The sequence below is a fragment of the Ascaphus truei genome, chromosome 8 (genome assembly GCF_040206685.1).
Source record: "Ascaphus truei isolate aAscTru1 chromosome 8, aAscTru1.hap1, whole genome shotgun sequence".
NCBI classification, from domain to species: Eukaryota; Metazoa; Chordata; class Amphibia; order Anura; family Ascaphidae; genus Ascaphus; species Ascaphus truei.
Genome location: NC_134490.1, coordinates 104,964,382 through 104,984,374, shown reverse-complemented (window position 1 = coordinate 104,984,374; position 19,993 = coordinate 104,964,382). Strand labels below are relative to the sequence as shown.

At 40.1% G+C, this 19,993-nt stretch overlaps 1 protein-coding gene across 3 annotated transcripts in view; it reads left to right on the top strand.

The window, feature by feature from the left end:
• Positions 1-19,993, top strand: part of LOC142502137 (calcium and integrin-binding family member 3-like) — a 281,160-nt gene that overhangs the window by 161,219 nt on the left and 99,948 nt on the right. For all 3 annotated transcript variants that reach the window (XM_075613004.1, XM_075613003.1, XM_075613005.1), the window contains exon 4: positions 18,927-19,074. In XM_075613004.1, coding sequence (XP_075469119.1) covers positions 18,927-19,074 — 148 coding nt within the window. The remainder of the gene's footprint in view (positions 1-18,926; positions 19,075-19,993) is intronic.

Here is a 19,993-nt window from a genome sequence, read left to right as displayed (position 1 = left end):
GGGGTCCCATATATTCTCAAGTACTATCAGGCGGCCCATCCCAAACAAGTGGTGATGTGGAACAGTGACCTAGCAACTTGCGGCTGGTTGGGGATAGAGTCAACCTACGTGAGCTCGTCCTCTTTGGCAGCAGAAATATGGGGCTGCCCGGAGGGGGGGAGCCCTACAGGAAGATTTAAGCTGGGATCGATGAGATGCACGTGGGAGATTTGGTCTAAGAGCAAAAAGAGATAATCTCTTTCCACGTACCCTTCCTTACTCGTCCCTATAATAAACAACCCTACGTTTCCACCGGGATGTTCCCAAAAATATGCGGAGCAACACCGGAAACTGGATATTTTAGTGGCGAAAGATCTAATAGAAGGGGGGAGGATCCTCTCCTTTCAGGATCTGATACAAAAAAAAAAAAACAGGATTTACAAACTTTTAGCTATCTTCAGATTCGACATTTTCTGCAAACGATCTCACAGCCCGCATATACAGTAATTTTGGACCATGATACAAATATGATATTTGAGTTTACAGAACTAAGGATACCAATAGATCCCCTGACCTACCTCCTAGCTAAACTGGTTGACGGTCTCCAGGCACCTTTGGGTAAACTGATCTGCTTTATATTCACAGCGGCCCGCTGCTCTATAGCAGCTGCTTGGAAAAATATAAACTCCCCATCTAGGCGCATAGTAATTCCAAGAGTAAATAATGTTAAGTTGATGGAAAGACTCTCAGCACAACTGAACCAATCATTAGATTGCTTCTATAAGATTTGGAACTATGGCCCTCAGACTAGAAACGCCCCAAAACAGGAAAAGAAGAACTACCTTAGGTGCCAAAAGGGGAAGGAAGAAAGCAGAAAAGCCTGATCTGGGAAATATATAGGATATCTCAGATAGGGAGATAGTTTGTTAGTTCTCCCCGCCCCCACCCCTCTCATCCTCCCCATCCTGGCTTTCCCCCTCTTTGACCCCTCTCACGTCTTCCCTTCTGCCCCCCTTCATCCTGTGTTCCCTCTCTCTCTCATTACTATTCTATTCCTTATCCAACTAACGGAAAATGTAAGGTTTATTTAAAAAACTTTTCTCATAAAACCACTGACATAAGATTTGAAACGTGCCTGCAAATATGAAACAAAGAGATAGATTTGCACAATATAATTGTTTCTCAAATGATGTATTAAACAATATGAAATGAATATATCTGTATTGCATATGAAGAATGTTTGACAATGTGGACATGTTATATTCTGTTCAAACCTAATAAAAAAGATTGAAACAAAAAAAAAAAGTTATGCTGTCTGTATCGTGAAGGAGTTGATGGTATATTATATATCGGCAAACTGTAGGTGAGCATAATTCATTCCTTGTTTTGTATACCCATTGACTGGTCTGGCTTCTAATGTCTTATTCCAATAAACAAACATAGTTGAACAGTTTCCCGCGTATGCGGGATTGATAATATAGAATTTCCGTCATTTGGTATTCGTGGCTCTGATATGCAGCAGATATCAACATTTCAATCATAAACAGTTTTTGCAAGGAGAGCCTGCTGGCCCGTTTGTAGAAGAGTTTGACCATTTAGACAACCAATATTGTTTAGCCTTAGGAAAGGCTGATCGCTTTGGAAACGATCCATGGAAGTTGTTCGCTGGATATACCCAAAGGGACGCAAGACCCAAGGGTCAACAGAGACCATTTTATTAGAAACTACAGTAGGGGTCACCACATGAAGGCAGGATTGTCGATTGATAATGAGTGGCTCTATATTGGCATCAATTTTCCTTGCCCCCTCTGTCTGTCCAGACTGGATACCGTTAAGAAGTGCCTCTGAAGCCGCATGGGCACTGTCACTACAGTCCCCCAATATAGGGGTTATATCTTAGCTCGGCTAGAGGGTTATGCTATATAATATAACTTGTATTCACCCTGAGTTATCATTCTATCCCTGGCACACACCCTAATATCAATACACAGGGGAACAGTAGCAATCCTAATGAACATTGGCTCTGTTTGGTTAATTGTTCCAAATTTATCAGGCATTAGCCCTATATTTGCTCACCGCAGATTAATTGGTTTATTAATAGAGTCGTGATCCAGTACAACTCATGGTTACATTATAACGGATTGCTGATATAGCGCTATGGCAGAGTCGGTTTCTATACTCCACTGATACGACCATAGGAGTTAAATGTAGTAAATTTAGTAGCTGCACCCCCCCTCCCATAGAGGCACTTTTTATTTCAGGTTATTTTGAGACATATAGTTAACACTACTAGAAACTTTCATGCTGAGTTTCTAAAATCCTTGGTGCTCATTATCCAAGCGGTTTAATGATTCCATCTTCAAGCAGACGAGGAGTGTTGGTCTATCATTGCACTCACCTCTGCGTCGCTATTTATCTACCTAGATCTTGCTACCCCGGTTATATTTACCTCGTTCTATTGCTCTCTCTGCAGAGTGTTATGTTTTAATTCGCTTCTCCATCCAGGCAATAGTTGAGTCATCAATCACATTCATTATTTGAGACTCACACGTTTATTGCGTCCTACTTATTTTAATTTAAGTGTTACTTAAGTAATAATCCCTGAAGAACAGGGCATTACTGGCCAATAATGCCCTGTTCTGAGGGGATTAGTACTATTATAGGCTAAATGTAGGCATATTTCATAAATAATAGACACTTTTGTATAGTTAAATAGATTTTTTTATTAAAATAAAATGGTAAGTACATGAAACCCCCTCTATATACTCTTACACTGCAGATATCTATATCCACACACTGCCGCCCCCTCTGTGTACACACACACACACACACACACACACACACACACACACACACACACACACACACACACACACACACACACACTGCTGCTACACACACACACACACACACACACACACACACACACACAAAACAGCACACCACACACAACACAGTGCCTCTACACGCACACACACACTGGAGCTCTAGACACACAACACAGCACCTCCTCTACACTCACTACACAGCACCTCTACAACCACAGTAGCAGCTCTACACCCCCAGCAGCTCTACACACACACAAACTCTGCTGCTACACGCATATGCTACACCCATAAACACTGCTACTGACACACACACACTGGAGCTCTATATACACACACACACACACACACACACACACACACACACACACACACAGTAGCTCTACACACACACACACACACACACACACACACACACACACACACACACACACACACACACACACACACACACACACACACACACACACATCAGCTCTATACTCACATAAACTGCTGCTACACATACAACAGCACAACACACCCACACACTGCAGTCACAATCAAAAATGCAGCCACTTACTAAACTTTTCACTCTCCCCCCCAGCTCTACACACAACACAGCACCTCTACAACACCAACACACACACACACACACACACACACTGCACCTCTATACACAACACACTTACTTCTTTGCAGTCTCTCTCCCCTCCCCCCAATTCAACTGAATCTGCTCAGAAAATCTCAGTCAGCTCGGGAGGGGGAGGTGTCAAACCGTGGCTGATAATTTTTGACCAATCCCCTGCCATGTCTCAGAGCTTTTACTTAATTCAAACCAATCCCCTGCCCTGTCTCAGCTGTTCTGAAAGCTGATTGGCTGTAAATAAACAGATTGAAAACTGCATTTTGCAAGCTGCTGAAATTCAGGGCATTACTGTGGATAATGCCTGGAATTTTAACCAATCAGAGAGCAGGGTTTTCAATAATGCCCGGAATTTTAACCAATCAGAGAGCAGGGTTTTCAATAATGCCCTGAATTTTACTGCTTTAGCCTATAATCACTATTAAACATACATTTTAATTAATACATCATACCATTGGGCATTATCTCAACCCAAGAGAACCTCTGTCTCCTTATATGTCTTTGTCTGTCATTCCTATCCCTTTTGCACCTGTAATTATAATATTTACTATTTTTTCTGTTATTATGGTGAGCGGTATCTCACAAGTTATACATATATTATCTCAACCCTCCTGATTATTTGATTCTATCAGGTTGTGTCTGGCACATATACATTGATAGAGTGCTCTCGTCTATTGGGGTTTCTTTCTCCTCTTAGTTTATATCGTTTCTCCATTATCATCCATCATATGGTGCTTCCACTGCAGCAAGGGATTCTGGGAAATGACATGCAAATGAGAACACAGTGCCACCTTTTGCTTCAAATCCATATGACATGGACCCCTAAAAGCTTATGCCTGCTGCATTGCTCAGCTTTTAAGCACAGCCTGGGTTAAGATGCATATCCAGTAAACCTACCCACAGACAGCTGTTTTGACCTCTAGGGTCTCATCAGTGTGAGGCTGGTTATAATGGCTTTGCAATTTGAAGCTTGGGATAGGTTTCACCCCACTTAGTTAAGTTATGGTGGGTAAAAAAAAGTGCCAAAAATCCCCCACAGTAAAGCATAAAGCAAATGGAAATATTACTGTATGCTCATTTTCATGTCTTAGACAGGTCCGCAACCCTGCCTTTCACCATGATCGAAAGTTTTGTGGTATACGTGCTCTAGCGCCGAATCACTGTAAAGTATTCTAAAGATTAGAGAATGATCAAAGGCACAGGATATGGGGCTAACAATAATTAGATGGTGAGTATTCTTCTGAAAACAACTCCCAGATTGTATGGCGTCCTTAAAGAGACAAGATATAACCCTGAAGGGAAAGAGTAGGGGGGTATAAGCCCACTCCTCAATTCCTCATTGGGATATTCCCAGGACCACTATTTAACCACTTGAGTTGAACAATTATAAGTGTACTCACATGTTAGAAATGTCACCATCCTGTGCCTTATGTAAGCGTGCTGCTATTGATGAACTGAAGATAAGCACAATTGGAAGTATAGCGCACAGCCAAGAGAGTGGGTCAAAAAGGGTATCCAAAAATGAGCTTAATTCGTCCATTAAAAACAGAGGTCTGACAATCCTCCTACATGTTTCGTGCAATAGCACTTTATCACCCAGCATACAGTGCTTCCACTGCAGCAAGGGATTCTGGGAAATGACATGCAAATGAGCACACAGTGCCATATATATATATATATATATATATATATATATATATATATATATATATATATATATATATATATATACATATACATACATATACATATATATATATATATATATATATATATATATATATATATATATATATATATATAAAACACACAAAGAAGAACTAAGACAATCCCCTAAATAGCACTCTAAAATATACCACAGGAATATTAATGTAAAACTGTAGTGAAAAGAACTGGATGCTCCTCAAGTGCAGAAAATGAAAAAGATTTTATTAATAGAACAGCAATGAGTACTACCTTAAAAACATAAACACACAAATGGCAGCTCCAAAAAGATAACAAACAATGACTCACTGAAAAATATATATTAAATGCTAACTGATAATCTAATAACTAGGATGTGTCCAAATAATAAAGGTATTACACAGGTATAAACGTATAGATTTGCATCTAGAGGATATAGTAAGAGGTGTATTGACCAGGGGTATAAAAATACTGTGACAAAGAAACGTGTAACACTATTACAACCGCAAAAAAAGATTGGTGACACTAAAACACGCTTCATCGGTACCTATAACGATAGATGGGGTGACCTGAGATCTATTCTTCAGAAGCACTGGCCGATTCTATGTACTGCACCGACACACTTTATTCGAGCAAATACCCAGTATGTACCTGGCAGATACCTGGAATGCGCCGCTCCTCACCTCTGACAAGCCCCGTTGTGTTTGCCTTCCCAGCCTGGGTTCATGCCTGGCTGACGGGCGGCTGATCTGTTAAATGATAATGATTAGGATTTAATAGGCTGCAATGCTTCGTGTGTCTACCAGATGGCATAAATTCATGAATTGTAATGCAGTATATATATATATATATACTGTGCAGTATTGCAGCCAGCGGGAATAAAATGCTTCAATCCCTGCCTGAAAAATACCTCAATGCACTCGGGCAGAAAACAGTCACAAACCTCAATACACCCGGGTATACCCGAATTCGTGGGACTAGCCGAGCTCGATTAAAGTGTGTCGCCAGTGTACAGATGGGGAATTAAAAGATGTATTGGGTGATAGAGCGAATCTAACGAGTAGACGGTCACCCAATCTAAGAGACCGTCTTGTACATAGTCACTATGTTCCCCATACTAGTGAGACATTTCTCTCTGTAAGAACTAAAGGCTTCTCCAAGTGTAACAATTGTTCGGCATGCAAATTCATGCTACCCACAGATACATTTCTTAACAGTGATCAAACTAAAACCTATGACATTGGATATACCCTCAACTGTAAATCCAAATGGGTTGTCTACTGTCTAACATGCCCTTGCAAATTTAAATACATAGGAATGACCACCCGCGAACATCGGTTCAGGATCTTAGAGCACTCTAGAAACATCAGATCAGCTCAGCGGGATTTGGATAATTTTAAAAAGATCACCTCAGTGGCAAGAAACTTTTTAAATTGCCATGCCTCAGACAGTTCGTGTATTTCGGCATTTGCCTTTGACAAAGTATCACTGGGTATCAGAGGTGGCGATCTGGAGAAAGCCCTTCTTAAAAAGGAATGCCATTGGATTGTCCTCCTAAACACTATGCAACCCAAGGGAATGAATGATTCCCTTGGCTTTGCAATGTTTTTATAATAATAATTTTTCATTGCCCCTACCCTTATACATATTTCTTTGTTTGTTATTTGTTATTATATATATATATATGTAGAGGTATCAGTACTGTGTTAGCCGAGCTTCAATAATCAAAAAATACATAGATGATACCGTTCTGTGGCTAACGAAATTTGTGGAGTCTGTGGAGTGGGACACCTACTTTTATCCTGATTATGAGGCTCTGGTCTGACCTTTAACACCCATGCTTCAAATGGTGATGTATTTACATCCTTGACACTTTGATATCTGTACAGCCATTGTTACCATTTTTTGCATCTACCATCATACCAACAAACAGTTATTTCCAGTTGGAATGTGCACAAATCAGCAGTTTGTGCTTATTATATATATGCATGCCTGATTCAGAGCTGCTTTTGTTTGTTCAATTATTTTGGTGTGTTATTTGCTTCAATTATGTGCCTTTGCCTCTAGGTATATTTATCTGGTAGATGTGAGTCCCCCTCCTCTTTTAATTTTCTCCCCCTGTTTTTAACTCTACAATAATACATTCTCTTGTAATCATTTCCTTGGTATGCCCGTGTGCTTTATAAGGTTGCTTTTCTCGTTGTTTCATAATTACTATAACCTTTAGCACCACTGTCTTGTGTCATTATATCATAAATTTAGACCGTTTTTGGGCTACAGCAATACACTGTGTTGATGCGTTATACTCTTGTGTTTTCCATTTTATATATATATATATATATATATATATATAAAATAAAAAAATAAATAGATGATACCGTTCTGTGGCTAACGAAATGCTTTTATTTGTGCGAGCTTTCGAGATACACTGATCTCTTCTTCCGGCGATGTTACAATGAATGAAGCAATCAAAAGCTATACTATAAACAGTGTCTATTGGAATGTTATCTGTGTTACTGCACCGACACACTTTATTCGAGCAAATACCCAGTATGTACCTGGCAGATACCTGGAATGCGCCGCTCCTCACCTCTGACAAGCCCCGTTGTGTTTGCCTTCCCAGCCTGGGTTCATGCCTGGCTGACGGGCGGCTGATCTGTTAAATGATAATGATTAGGATTTAATAGGCTGCAATGCTTCGCGTGTCTACCAGATGGCATAAATTCATGAATTGTAATGCAGTATATATATATATACTGTGCAGTATTGCAGCCAGGGGGAATAAAATGCTTCAATCCATGCATGGAAAATAACCCAATGCACTCGGGCAGAAAACAGTCACAAACCTCAATACACCCGGGTATACCCGAATTCGTGGGACTAGCCGAGCTCGAATAAAGTGTGTCGCCAGTGTATATATATATTGTGATACCATCACTGGTCTCTATGTTCTGGAATAGGGCAGCTATGGGACTTTCCAGCTCACAGAGAGTTAATCTCCCCAAAGAAAATAGCAGCAGCTGAAAACTAATTAATCAGGGCTGGACTCCTGAGTGAACAAGAAAGTGTTTTAAGGCAGATACAGAGGAGCTGCCATGTGAGAGACACAGGAGAGACAAGAAAGAGATTGCTGTCCAAGAGAAGGGGACAGAGGAGTGCCCTCCTTAGCTGCGGAATCTGGCACAGACTGTGCTGAAGCAGAGAGTTCCTGTCCTTGAGGAGAGTTTCTCTGAGCTCATGTGGGGCCGAGTTCCCCTAGGAAGAAAGGATGCAAGGCTGTGCTGAAGCAGGGATGTCTGCACACCTGGACTAACAGATAAGCAAAACCCTTTATTGCTGTGTACAGAGACTGAGTGTATTAAACATAATAGTATCTGTTTCGGGTGGAACCAGCTTAGCTGTCCATCCAGACAGTGAGGGTTTGAAGCTGAATATACATTTAGTCTCCTAAGAGGAGTATGAGTTTATTTTATGATTGTTTTTTACTTAAAGGGATGGTGAGCCTGTTAGTATGATTTAATCCCTGTAAATAAACCCATATGCAAAATACAGTGTTTCAGGCCTTAAATTGGGATAAAAGAGACTGCAACGTGGTGTGGGCATCACAATATATATTTATATATATATATATTTGTCATGTTTTTTTCTAATGTTGCTTCATAATTAAATGCACAATTAATTAAAATACATATACAAACACATTTGTTTATATTATATATACAATATGTATATGTATATTAATGTATATGTATATTAGGCAATCTATGAATCACATATGATATAATATATATATATAGATAATGTGTTTTCACTGGACAGCAGTGCAGCAAAAATGAAACAGCACACAAAGGTAGTAGTTAAAAAACCTGTATTGAAGTACGTGGCACACACATCGACGTTTCGGTCCTCACAAAGGGACCTCTCTCAAGGAGTGCACTCCCTTGAGAAAGGTCCCTCTGTGAGGACCGAAACGTCGGTGTGTGTGCTGTCCAGTGAAAACACCTTATCTATCTTACCTCTAAAGGTACCACTACTCCAACTCCACATGGGTGCCAACTGCCTTACTGAATATAATATTATATATATACATATATATAACCCACTAACAGTCCCATTTTATAATCAAGTCCCAGTCTTTGCTAAAGAAAAGTGAATACTCACCATGAGTGGATGATGTTATGCTCTGAGTGTAATTCTTCAGAGTCTTTGTGAAAACCATCTTGGTGCATTCTTGGGCAGCTCAGTATTTTTTAAACAATCAGCCCAGCCAACCACGTGATGATGCCAGTTTCAACTCATTCTGTAATGCAGAATGGGGGAGAGAAGGAGACAATGTAATATAAAACCAATCACAATTTCCAATTGCTTGTAAGTTTAATAATAAGAAAAACAAGGTATCCCTCAATCTTGAAATTAGTTATTGTATCTGAATATTTCAGTATCAAATGACACTGGGACAGGAGTAGAGGTGTATTACAGTATATAACTATATTCTATACACACTTCATGAGACACAAATAAAGGGATAGGAGCATCAACTCTCATACAGCTGTAACATGGTAAGTCTATTCTGCCTCTCTTTTCCCCCTGTCACTTAAGTCCCTAGCAGTCAAGGGCTGTGACAAGTAATCCTGTGGGCGTTTGACCCCACTTATGTTCCCTTCTGAGTGACAGACGTGTGGTGGTGACTCATGGCCTGGTAACAGCCTATCTGGTATAGGTACAGACCCTGAGCCTGCCCCTTCTGATTCCCAGAAGGGAAAAGCCAAATTTAATCAGTCTGTTCCCCTCCTTCCTAAGTATTTATTTTATTTATAAAATATTTTACCAGGAAGTAATACATTGAGAGTAACCTCTCGTTTTCAAGTATGTCCTGGGCACAGAGTAAAACAAAATAATACATGGTTACAAATACAGTTACATAAATGAACAAGGTATACATTATATACAAGACATTGCGTGCACAGTTAAAGAAAATATATATTATGAGCGTATGAAACAGTTACAGACCAGATTAAAGTGTGAGACAGCCTTAGATTTGAAAGAACTTAAGCTGGTGGTGGATATGAGAGTCTCTGGTAGGTTGTTCCAGTTTTGGGGTGCACGGAAGGAGAAGGAGGAACGTCCGGATACTTTGTTGAGTCTTGGGACCATGAATAGTCTTTTGGAGTCTGATCTCAGGTGATAGGTGCTGCATGTGGTAGGGGTGAGGAGCTTTTTCAGGTAGCTGGGTAGCTTGCCCAGAAAGTATTTGAGGGTGAGACAGGAAAGGTGAACTTTGCGCCTAGACTCTAGTGATGACCAATCTAGTTCTTTGAGCATTTCGCAGTGATGTGTGTTGTAGTTGCATTGGAGAACAAAACGACAAATTGAATTGTAGAGGGTGTCAAGTTTGCTAAGGTGGGTTTGAGGAGCCGAGCCATATACTATGTCTCCATAGTCAATAATTGGCATTAGCATCTGCTGTGCAATATGCTTTCTGACCAGGAGACTTAGGGAGGATTTGTTCCTGTAAAGTACCCCTAGTTTGGCATAGGTCTTGGTTGTCAGGGTATCAATGTGCATCCCAAATGTTAAGTGGGAGTCAAACCATAAGCCCAGGTATTTAAAACTAGTGACAGGTGTTAGGGTGGTGTTAGCGTTGGTTCTAATCAGGAGCTCAGTCACTGGAAGCTTTACAAATTTAGTCTTGGTCCCAAATACCATTGTTACAGTCAAGTAGAGGATGTGAGTGGGAGGGGCCATTCAGGCCGCATGGATGACTAGCCTGAATCAAGGCTCCAGACTCATGAGCAAGCACCATCCAGATGTCTGGGATCATCTGAGACCCTGCACCGCTGTAATACTGTCTATGCAGTGACTGCAATAAAGCCCCTCAGTTACGCCTTTACACCTGCCTGGAATCAGTGCATGTGGTGTATGACAGATGTGCTTCAGAGGGGACTGCCTACAATCTGCTTGGAGCCCAAAGAATCTGGAGGCGCTGATACCGAACCAGAACCCAAGATGACACCAAAAGCCTGTCCTGGTCTCCACCCCATCGCAGACCACTCAGCTCTCCTGAACCCTCACAGGTACACTGCACAACAACAGCTAATAGCCGCAGCTTGTATCTCCTAGAGGGTGGGGGTACATGTACGACACAGCCTAACCTACTCCATTCCAAAAGTATAATTCTCTGGGTGGCTTAGAATCAGATGCTCACGATAGTCCATGTCAGCGTCTTAAAAGTAATTTACCCCTACATCCTCTCTCTCTCAGTCCCTGGATCTGTTATCTTTGGGATAGTGGTGGATGTGCGGGATAAAGGAGGTAGTACAAGTGAGGAGATGGGGTTAGAAGCATCAGAGTCACTTCTCAAAGCAGGGGTGGACCGTGTATCCCGCCTGGACCTGGTATGCCATAGTCAAGGAGAAACAGTGGGTGACTGGCACCACCTTCAGGGGAGGGTTATGGTGGTGGCCTTTCCAAGATGACCCAGAGCCTGATCATAGCATCTGGTGGGATGATTACTGATGCAGGATTTTCCAAACATCATGGTGCTTTTTCCTGAAACGTTGCAGAAGACCATTTGTCCCCACTCTTTCCCCTATGCACCGCTGATTGAGATGCACTGAACAACCTCAGAGGCATTGGACAACCAATAAGCCATGGCAGGGAAAAATTAAGTGTGTCTACACCATGCTCGTGGCTTCTCTAGGCAAATTACTGTGCTCCTGTGATGCCTGTAAGCTAGGGGAGAAGACTGAAATACCATGTGGGGAAGCCTGGGGACTTACAGTCATGTGAAAAAGAAAGTACACCCTCTTTGAATTCCATGGTTTTACATATACATATAACAATCATCTGTTCCTTAGCAGGTCTAAAAATTAGGTAAATACAACCTCAGATGAAAAACAATACATGACATATTACACTGTCATGGTTTATTTAACAAAAATAAAGACAAAATGGAGAAGTTATGTGTGAAAAACTAAGTACACCCTTACTGCTTCCATTGGAATTAAGATGCTAAGTAGTAGACAGGTGCTGTTAATCAAATACCCTTGATTAATTGATCATCAGCAGGTGTGACCACCTCTATAAATGCCGAAGTTTTAGCAGTTTGCTGGTCTGGAGCATTCAGGTGTGTTAACACAATGCCAAGGAGGAAAGAAATCAGCAATGATCTCAGAAAAGCAATTGTTGCTGTCCATCAATCTGGGAAGGGTTATAAAGGCCATTTCCAAACAATTTAAAGTCCATTGTTCTACAGTGAGAAAGATTATTCAAAATTAGAAAACATTCAAGACAGTTGCCAATTCTCCCAGGAGTGGACATCCCAGCAAATTCACCCCAAGATCAGACCGTGCAATGCTCAGAGAAATTGCAAAATACCCAAGAGTTACATCTCAGACTCTACATGCCTCAGTTAGCATGTTAAATGTTATAGTTCATGACAGTACAATTAGAAAAAGACTGAATAAGTATGGTTTGTTTGGAAGGGTTGCCAGGAGAAAGCCTCTTCACTCTAAAAAGAACATGGCAGCATGGCTTAGGTTTGCAAAGTTGCATCTGAACAAACCACAAGACTTCTGGAACAATGTCCTTTGGACAGACGCGACCAAAGTGGAGATGTTTGGCCATAATGCACAGCGCCACGTTTGGCGAAAACCAAACACAGCATATTAGCACAAACACCTCATACCAACTGTCAAGCATGGTGGTGAAAGGGTGATGATTTGGGCTTGTTTTTGCAGCCACAGGACCTGGGAACCTTGCAGTCATTGAGTCGACCATGAACTCCTCTGTATACCAAAGTATTCTAGAGTCAAATGTGTGGCCATCTGTCCGACAGCTAAAGCTTGGCTGAAATTGGGTCATGCAACAGGACAATGATCCCAAGCACACCAGCAAATCTACAACAGAATGGCTGAAAAAGAAAAGAATCAAGGTGTTGCAATGGCCCAGTCAAAGTCCAGACCTCAACTCGATTGAAATACTGTGGCTGGACATTAAGAGAGCTGTGCATTAACAAATGCCCACAAACTTCAATGAACTGAAGCAACGTTGTAAAGAAGAGTGGGCCAAAATTCCTCCACAATGATGTGAGAGACTGATAGTCATACAGAAAACGATTACTTCAAGTTATTGCTGCTAAAGGTTGTTCTACTAGCTATTGAATCACAAGGTGTACTTAGTTTTTCACACATGGCTTCTCCATTTTGGCTTTATTTTTGTTAAATAAATCATGACACAGTATAATATGTCATGTGTTGTTGTTCATCTGAGGTTGTATTTACCTAATTTTAAGACCCGCAAAGGAACAGATTATTGTTATTATGTCCTGGTATGTAAAACCATGGAATTCAAAGAGGGTGTACTTTCTTTTTCACATGACTGTGCACCATGACATAGATGAGAGGTACATCTATGTTCCTCTGCCTCACCGTCTCCAGGAACCGATTCCTCGCTAAGCTGATCTGAAGAGCCACCACCACCACTGCCAATATCATCAGCTACCCCTGTAACACTCCCTGGACCAGATGGGTTTACAGCAGTCACACCTCCTGAATGCTTAAAGCGCTCCCTACTACCCTACCAACTGCTTGTTCCTGCAGTTCCACCTCCTGAACCCCCACATCCCCACTTGTTTAAGCTTTCAATACACAATCTAGAGCAGCAGAAGCAACCGTGCAGGTGCTGGGTGGAGCAGACTCACTTGGTGCAGCTGAAACCAGAACCAGGGCCACAGTGTCAACCTGTTATCGTGCTCCACACCAGATTAGACATGAAACCTGCTTTGGCAACTCTGACACCAGCCTGAACTACAAGCGCACACAACATGTCCGTATCCATCTGCTCCTCGCGCAACTGTTGCAGGAGCAGATAGTTGAAGCAAACCCAGTACTTCACATACTCCCGGCACCTGGTACCAGCAGGCAGCTGGTACATAAACCACTGCTAAGGCTCCTCTTGCCACATTGCCAACTAAGCCTAAAACTGTTGTTGATGTCTCACCAGACTCAAAGGATGGGCATGGGCACAGCCCCTCCTACCCTGGCTGCCACTGTTACCACTCATAAGAAAAAAAATGGAATAAATTAAAAAAAACTAAGAAAATAATAAGAATTGTGTGTCTGCATGTGACTTTACTTGTGTCTGTATTTGTGTGGGTATATGTTACATAGTTACATAGTAGATGAGGTTGAAAAAAGACTTCCGGCCATCAAGTTCAACCTATGCTAAATTTAGACAACAGATATTTTATCATATATCTATACTTATTGATCCAGAGGAAGGCAAACAAAAAACCCCAGAGTCACATCATCCAATGATATCTCATAAGGGAAAAATAAATTCCTTCCTGACTCCAAGAATTGGCAATCGGATTAATCCCTAGATCAACATCCTTCCCATGTATACTTATTTGGTATATCCCTGTATACCTTTTCTATCTAAAAAGATGTCCAACCTTTTTTTGAACAAATCTATTGTATCTACCATCACAGTCTCCATGGTTAATGAATTCCACATTTTCACTGCCGTTACTGTAAAGAAGCCTTTCCTTTGTTGGTGGTGAAATCTCCTTTCCTCCAACCTTAAGGAATGCCCCCGAGTCCTTTGTACTGCCCTTGGGATGAATAGTTCTTTTGAAAGCTCCTTGTATTGTCCCTGAATATATTTGTATATAGTTATCATATCCCCTCTTAGACGCCTCTTTTCTAATGTAAATAAATCTAATTTAGCTACCCTCTCCTCATAAGTTAGATTGTCTACCCCCTTTATTATTTTGGTTGCTCTTCTCTGCACTCTCTATAGTTCCATAATACCTTTTCTTATGATTGGTGCCCAAAATTGTACTCCATATTCAAGGTGCGGTCTTACTAATGCTTTATAAAGGGGCATAAATATGTTTACTTCCCTTCCATCCATTGCCCGTTTGATGCAAGATAAGATCTTGTTTGCTTTTGCAGCTACTTCATGACTTTGGGCACTATTGCTAAGCCTGCTGTCTACAAGCTCTCCTAAATCCTTCTCCATCAAGGATTCCCCCAAATTATCCCCATTTAATTTGTAATTCACCTTTTTATTCTTGCATCCCAAATGCATAACCTTACATTTATCTGTATTAAACCTCATCTGCCTTTACCTGCCCATGTTTCCAGTCTCTCCAAGTCCTTCTGAAGAGAAATTACATCCTGCTCTGATTCTATTACCTTACATAATTTAGTATCATCAGCAAAGATGGAGACGTTGCTCTCGATGCCAACCTCAAGGTTATTAATAAACAAGTTAAAAAACAGGGGTCCCAGTACCAATCCCTGAGGTACTCCACTCACGACTTTAGCCCAACCTGAAAAAGTTCCATTTATGACAACCCCCTGGTTCTGTCCTTTAACCAGTGTTCAATCCAGGTGCATATATTATTACTGAGTCCAATTGTCTTTATTTTGTACACCAACCTCTTGTGTGAAACCGTATCAAAGCTTTTGCAAAATCTAAGTCGACCACATCAACTGCATTACCCTGATCTAAATTCCTACTTACCGCCTCAAAGAAACAAATAAGGTTAGTTTGGCATGATATATCCTTCATAAATCCATGCTGACTATTACTAATAATTTTATTTTCCATTAGCTATTCCTAAATATTATCCAATAATAAACCTTCAAGTAGTTTCCCCACTATTGAAGTCAGGCTTACAGGTCTGTAATTCCCTGGTTATGATCTAGCGCCCTTTCTAAATATAGGCACCACATCTGCTTTACGCCAACCTTGTGGTACTGAGCCTGTGGAAATGGAGTCCTTGAATATTAAATATAATGGTTTGGCTATTACTGAGCTTAACTCCTTGAGAACTCTTGGATGTACACTGACGACACACTTTATTCGAGCTCGGCTAGTCCCACGAATTCGGGTATACCCGGGTGTATTGAGGTTTGTGACTGTTTTCTGCCCGAGTGCATTGGGTTATTTTCCAGGCAGGGATTGAAGCATTTTATTCCCGCTGGCTGCAATACTGCACAGTATATATATATATACTGCATTACAATTCATGAATTTATGCCATCTGGTAGACACGCGAAGCATTGCAGCCTATTAAATCCTAATCATTATCATTTAACAGATCAGCCGCCCGTCAGCCAGGCATGAACCCAGGCTGGGAAGGCAAACGCAACGGGGCTTGTCAGAGGTGAGGAGCGGCGCATTCCAGGTATCTGCCAGGTACATACTGGGTATTTGCTCGAATAAAGTGTGTCGGTGCAGTATGCTATCGGGGCCAGGTGCCGTATTTACTTTAATTTTTTCAAGTCGCTTATGAACTTTTTCATCAGTTAACCAATTGTTCATTAATATGGGAGGTTGTGGCTTCCTCCTGTGGCACTCCATTGAACTTGATTCTTCCCTGGTAAACACAGAGGCAATTATTAGTTTAATTCCTTGCTTTTTCCTTATCTCCAATAATCTGCCTACCCATCTCACACTGAAAGGGTCCTATACTTTCTTTTCTCCTTTTTTTGTTATTAAGGCACTTAAAAACTTTTTAGGGTTGACCTTACTTTCTATTGCAATCCTTTTTTCATTATCCATTTTTGGTATGTGTGTATTGTGCTTGTATGTTATGCTTGTGTCTCTCTCACTCTCTCACGTGACATGTTTAATTTCTGTGAATTTTTTACAGAGTTACTCTGCCAGCGGTTTTTAAAAAGTTCCTACAGTGCATTAATTTTACAGTACAATGTGAAATAAACACAATCCGCAGAATGTATTTACTTTGTTACAATATATATTATACCACTATATCTGCTTCCACCACCAAAGAAATATCAAATATATAATTATTTGCAGAGTCTCCGTCCCTGTTTATTAGGAAAAACTATGCAATTAACACAAAAATATGTTATAGCAAAATGTATCTGAAAATGTAATTTAAGTTCTAGAAAGCGTGTAACAGTTCAATCAGAGCCCAAAGTATTACTTATTAAAGTTCACCTTTAATAAACAAAAAGATTTTAACTTACGCCAAAGGGGCTTGAGTGGGAATTGGTATTTCACGTGTTCTAGCATGGATTCATCCTTAGTTCAAATCTATTTTTTCTACTCACACGTGCAAGTTTTTATGCCAAAAACCTTCTATTGAAAATAACATAAGCCCACCCTTGCCGTCAATCAGCTAATGACAGTTTTACGACTTAAAAGAAAAAAACCTTTATTTGGATTTTAACGTTTGCCCCATTATATAAAAGACTTTGTTTCTATAATACTTAGGCACACACCATCTTCAGTGTTGCGTCTTGGTACTCCCTATTCAAGCCTACATATAAAATATCACAGCCTAACATCTATTTTTGCTGGAGAAACAGATTTTTGTTTTTGGCACCTCCTAATCATGAAAGGTTTGGCATAATTCTACTAGTCTCATTGCAACTGTTACAAATATCTATTTGTTATTCTTGAAAATGGCTGCCAGGCCCATGATACATGATTTTGTATTTAATACACTTACTCTTTTTGGAATACCTTCTTCGCTACACCCTCTTTGCAGATCCCCTTAAGAATGCCTTTCAAAGTACATTTAAAATGGTCCAATTTATTCAAGTGTCAGAGAATACATATTTCAATCTCACAACTGGCAAACAGATGTTGACTTGTGATAATATAAGTCCCATAAAACAAAAGCCTGGCTAGGAGTTCAACCGGCGATAAAATCTTGTAATTTTAAGACATTTGAAATCAACATTAAAGCTGCAGTTCAAGCTGCTGTTTAAAATATATACATATATATATATATATATATATATATATATATATATATATATATATATTCCCCCATTCTATGTGTGCTTCAATACAATCTGCACACTGACAAGTGATTAGCTAAGCTACAGATTGATCCGTTCTCCTGTAATCAATCGCTTGCTCAGGGTAATTTAATTAAGCATTATGGGAAATTTAGTTCTGGAATGATTGACTGGGCAGTTGCTAGATACAATTGATGGACTGCTAGAGAGAGGGCGGGTCTCAAGAGCCAGAGCCTATCAGAAGGGGAAAGGGGCTGTCACTTTGGAAATGCTTCCTACATTAGAAACATTAAAACATTTCTTTAAAACATTTTTTTTTAATTGTTTAAATGCTACAAGTATTTTCTCCTAGTACAGAACTGATTTATTAAAAAAACACACATCAGGATATTGCTTGAACTTTTGCTTTAACCTCGCGTGTGCCAGATTGATTCAAATACTTAATATCTCATGATATTATCATGACATGGGGATTTTAATCAATCCGTACAGATTAAAGTTGGAACAATCCATCTGTGGATTATACAGGAGAAGACCTGGAAATTCCGTGGAACTGATTTGGACTGTTCCGCCCATCTCTGTTCAGATTTCAACTGCAGGGGATAAAGATTTTAAAATCTCTTCAAATCAACTGGTTACCTTAGAAACATTTAAGCCCATAACAGCTAAGAAGTGCAACTCCATAAAATATCCTGCATGTTGGAAGACCCTTTACACACATTTCACTTAAATCGCTTTAACTTTTTTTAAAAATATTAGACAATTATGTTTTTAAAATGTTTTGTTTAAAAAAAATGTGTCAGGTACCTAGATTTATCACATTACAGCAACAACAATAACAGAGGGTTAAAAAAAACGAGTAGGGGTTTTGCTGCTTCTAATATATCATTACAATAGCTCACTTTGGTTGAGCGGTGGAACTGGCCTGTTAATACAAACAGCTTAAACGCGATGCCATGCCCATGATTCATTTAGTAACATCTTAATCACTCCAATTTATAAATATGCATTACTGTATTTTTTGTGTAGGATAATCCTTTCCGCCAGCGGATAGCTGAGGTTTTCTCAGAAGATGGAGAAGGGAACATGACGTTGGATGACTTTTTAGATATGTTTTCAGTGCTCAGTGAAATGGCACCTAGGGACCTTAAAGCTTACTACGCTTTTAAAATGTATGGTAAGTAAGAACATTAGTGCATATGGGCAGAGGAATACAAATTCAATGTATAAAACAGTGCTATTTATTCTGGGCCAGGGTTGGCGGGTGGCAGTGGAAGAGGAAAGAGATGCTGAACATGGCAGCACACAGAGGAAAACCATGACGTTGATTTTTTTGGTATGATTTAGCTAGTTTTTTTCTAATTACTTAATTGATATTTCAGCCTTTTATAATATATCAAGCACACTGTTATTCCATTATATGAAAACATCCCCATTACAATTGTGGTGTAGCCTACCTTAAAAGGGCAGCCCCAACAGTAACATACAGTGACATAGGAATACATTGAAAGCCGTTAATGATATACCGTATTCTGCACCATTTTAATGGTTATTTAACAATTTAAGATAACTGTATTAGCTTTACAAATTTAGAGCTTTAGTGTCACAAGTTTAATAATGAATATCAAAGGATACACAATATACAGATGCAGCGGCCGTTATTCGAACAAATCACGGAGTCGTTTTCGTGTGCGCTGCTGTATTCCACGCGGCATTAACGTGGCCAATGTCCCAGGCACATGTGTTTATCGCAGTTGCTTTGTTTGAATTTCATGGATTCTGTTTCTTTGTGCAATTAAATGAATTAATTGTAATGTGTACAGTACTGTGCTCCTGTGTCAATTTCAGGTGTTTAAAACCCAGAACTAAACTAAACTAAAAAGCCATTTTCTGCACTCGCGTCTTAAGGCAGTAAGGTTGGAAGAATTCCTGCGCCATCACATGGGTATTCCGAGGTATACAACGCGTGAGGTGTTCGAATAACGGCCGCTGCATCTGTATGCTGTCTGTTAGAAACTAATACCTAAATGTGAAAACAATTCAGCATAAATTCCAAAGCCATAGCTTGGCTCAATTAGCAAACAAGTTTTAAAATA